The sequence below is a fragment of the Trachemys scripta genome, chromosome 2, assembly GCF_013100865.1.
Source record: "Trachemys scripta elegans isolate TJP31775 chromosome 2, CAS_Tse_1.0, whole genome shotgun sequence".
Lineage (NCBI taxonomy): Eukaryota > Metazoa > Chordata > Testudines > Emydidae > Trachemys > Trachemys scripta.
Genome location: NC_048299.1, coordinates 26,820 through 30,486, shown reverse-complemented (window position 1 = coordinate 30,486; position 3,667 = coordinate 26,820). Strand labels below are relative to the sequence as shown.

The 3,667-nt window shown below is 57.3% G+C and overlaps 1 protein-coding gene across 1 annotated transcript in view; it reads right to left on the bottom strand.

Annotated features, from left to right (window-relative positions):
* Window positions 1-673: 673 nt before the first annotated feature.
* The window catches only part of LOC117871890 (zinc finger protein 260-like), a 29,701-nt gene continuing 26,707 nt past the window's right edge, over window positions 674-3,667 (bottom strand). Inside the window, exon 4 of the mRNA XM_034759691.1 lies at window positions 674-3,139. Within this exon, the coding sequence (XP_034615582.1) occupies window positions 2,092-3,139 (1,048 nt within the window). The 3' untranslated portion in view covers window positions 674-2,091. The remainder of the gene's footprint in view (window positions 3,140-3,667) is intronic.

Sequence of the window (3,667 nt, the reverse complement as noted above, 5' to 3'; positions counted from 1 at the left end):
TCTGTGTTACTGGGAGCTCCAGATTTACGCCATTGCTTCACGAACCACCTAGCAGAGGCAGTAAGAGCCTGTTATTAGGGAAGCAGCATCTGCCCTGCAGAGAGTCAGTGGGAAGGAAAGAATCCAGGAAGCGGGAAACACTGATAGGGACCTGGGGAAGACAGTGAACAGCAGCACATTGGCCAGGAGCTTCCAGTCCAACATGGCAGCTAAAAAGGCCAAGACACAGAGGCTTTGTGCAACGGGCAAAGGGGTGACAGCACCCAGCTCTCTGCCTTGGGATAACCCACTGGAGACGGCGGGCTGTTCGGGACCCCTCAGGAGAGCTGGAAAAACACCGATGCCCGTTCAGAGAAGAGCCACAAAGTGATCTGGGGGCACGAGGGACTGATTGGTGAGGAATAAGCAAAAGAGACAAGTACGTCCAGCTTCGCTGAGCAGTGACCTGACGGGACCCGATAACAATCCGGGGGAAACATGGGGGGGCCCACGGGAGAGAGAGTTTTACAGTAGTGCAAGGTGGGGATAACTGGACGAAATCAAGGCTTAAAGCTGAATGTCAGAAAAAACTTCCCAACCGAGAGATGTTTCAGGCTGTGGAACCATCTCCCCAGAGTGGTGACACCCAAGAGTTTGGGACACGGACAGAGCACTGGAGGGAACAGGCGTGCACTGGCAGGGAGAAGTACTAGATTTTATTAGAAGACTTATTAGTTCTTTTCCAAATCTAACGACTAGGATTCTAGGATAGCCACACGGAGAACGACAAATGTTAACTTTAAAATGACCCTTTTCCTAACTACAAACTAGCAACTAAACCCAAGTCCTTTTATACAAGATGAGAAGTAGTTAGTGTCTATTGGAGCGTGCACAGACCTCACAAGGGAGCGAGGGAAGACCCATCGCTGGAGACGTTTAACAATAGGCTGGACACATTCCTAGAACATACAGAGTAGAGACCGACCCTGCATTGGCTAGGAATGTGCAAAATGACCAATAGGTCTTTTCCAGCTGTAACTATTCTCTGGCACTGGAGGGTTTTAAGCACAGGTTGGACAAACCCGTCAGGGATGGTCTAGATAATACTTAGTCCTGCCGTGAGTGCAGGGGACTGGACTAGATGACCTCTCGAGATCCCTCCCACCCTACGACTCTGTGATTCGCTGTAAGATCGCTAGGTGGTCTCCGTGAGATGGTCACCTCTCAGGTCAGGGATCAGGCCGTACTCGGTTGTGAAGCCCAGTGCACACTCCTGGTGAGTAAATAGAGTCAGTAAGAGAAGAGAGAGTAAACAGCACTACAGTAATTATTGCTCCAGGGCCTTGCACCTGGAGTTCTCAAGTCCACACTCAACTGAGATTTTCTTTCATTTCCCAGACTGTCACCGGCCCGGCTGGAACAGGCGCCGTCCGTCAGGTCTGTCCAGTAGTTCCACTGAGGAGCTGCTGGCATAAGCCATAACCACAGCGCAGTAGCAAAGCCTCGCCCACCCCCCAACTACCCACTGGGCCTGACCTAACACCACCACACAGCACAGCACCCCCCACCCTGAGAAACCACTGGCCTTCGCCAGAACACCGCTGCTATGTTTGCTCCACACAGGAACCGGCTGGAGAGTCCTGCCAGCACCGACAGCTCCTCTCAGTAGTAAGATGTAGATCCCACATCGGTTAACCCAGGCCGTGTCATTTCCAAGCGCTGCTCCATAAACCACAGGTCCCTTCCCAGAAATCTCCCATCCCCCGTGTCAGACGTTCTCTCTAGCACCTCTGGGGGTATTTCCCACCCAGCAAATGGAATTAGTACAACAGCTTTGGCATCCTTCAGGGCAAGACTCGAGCCTGCGTGTGCATTTGAACTGGAGCTGCGTTGTGTAGGGAATGTGCAGTTGGGTTTTCCTTAGGGATGCACGGTTGGTTCGTCGGCGCAGGCCTTCAGCCTGGTTGCTCCCTGTGGCAGGGAGCCGGTTATTTCATCAGCACACTGTACAGCACCACGGCATGTCCAAATCCTAAATTACAGCATTGTTCCTCCTCTGCTCCTGCTCAGGGGACGTAGCATTTCTGTAACTCCCGCCTTACGTACATGGCGTTACGGCTTCCAGAGGCACTTGGCTTGGGGCACAGACAGTAGGAGCGGGTGCATCTGGAGGAAGGGGTTGAACGACTCCCCGTCTCCATAGCAGGACAAGAGTCTCTCCTCCGTGTGGACGGCCTGGTGCACCGTCAGCTCCTTCTTGTGGCTGAAGATCTTCCCGCACTCGGTGCAGGGGTAGACCCGCTCCACCGTGTGGGTGAGGTGGTGTGTCCGCAGGTTGCCCTTGTACTTGAAGCTCTTGCCGCACTCCACGCAGGTGAAGGGCCGCTCCCCCGTGTGGATCCGCTTATGCTTCATCAGCGTGGTCTTCAGGTTGAAGGTCTTGCCGCACTCGGCGCAGACGAAGGGGCGCTCCCCGGTGTGGATGCGCTGGTGGGTGATGAGGGTGCCCTTGCGGTTGAAGCTCTTGCCGCACTCGGTGCAGGTGAAGGGCTTCTCGCCGGTGTGGATGCGCTGGTGCTTGATCAGCTCCCCGTTGTGGCTGAAGCACTTGCCGCAGTCGGCGCAGGCGAAGGGCCGCTCCCCGGTGTGGATGCGCTGGTGCCGGGTCAGATCCCCGTTGCGGCTGAAGCTCTTGCCGCACTCGGAGCAGCCGAAGGGCCGGTCCCCGATGTGGATCTTCTGGTGCAGGATAAAGGTCTTCTTGGCGCAGAAGCCCTTGCCGCACTCGGCGCAGACGAAGGGGCGCTCCCCGCGGTGGATCTTCTGGTGGGTGATGAAGTTGGCCTTGCGGTTGAAGCACTTGCCGCACTCGGTGCAGGAGAAGGGCTTCTCGCCGGTGTGGATGCGCTGGTGCAGGATGAAGGTCTGCTTGGAGCAGAAGCTCTTCCCGCACACGTTGCATTCGAAGGGCTTCTCGCCCGTGTGAATGCGCTGGTGTCGCATCAGGTCGCCCTTCTGGCTGAAGCTCTTGCCGCACTCGGTGCAGGTGAAGGGCTTCTCGCCCGTGTGCACCCGCAGGTGAGTGATGAGGTTTCCCCGGTGCTGGAAGCTCTTCCCGCACTCTGTGCACGTGAACGGCCGCTCGGCAGCGTGGGCTCGCGGGCGTTTCGCCGGCTCGGTGCTGGCGGCTACGGCCCCCCCGCGGTCAGAGGCCGAAAGGGATTTCTGGCTGGGGTTGCTTGTCGGGGCCGTTGGCCCCTTTCCCTTGGGCTCAGGGGCTGTGTGCGGCCCCTCCGGAGCCACCGCGTTTCTCTGGAGCGCAGCGATGTTTCCCTGGGCGTGTTGCACTTTCCAGTGATTAATGCTGGGTTCTGTCCTGAGCAAGCCCGAGGAATCCGCCTCTAAGCCTCTCATCAGCAAAGCCCTGTTCGGTTTCACATCCTCGGACTCTTCCCCGGGGCGCTCCCGCTCGCCGGCACCTCTGCTCCCATCGCCTGCTGGGGAAGAGAGAGGCCAGAGGTTATTCCGTGTGCCGGGGACGGGGGAATTCCCAGTGTTCACCGCAGAATCCAGCTAAGTGCCAGGCGCTGACGCTCGGTGGCACACCCCTGTGTGTACCGAGACGCAGGCTCTAATGCCCTGCACCCTCGGAGCTCGCTGACCGAGAAAGCAGCTGCTCCCAGGCACT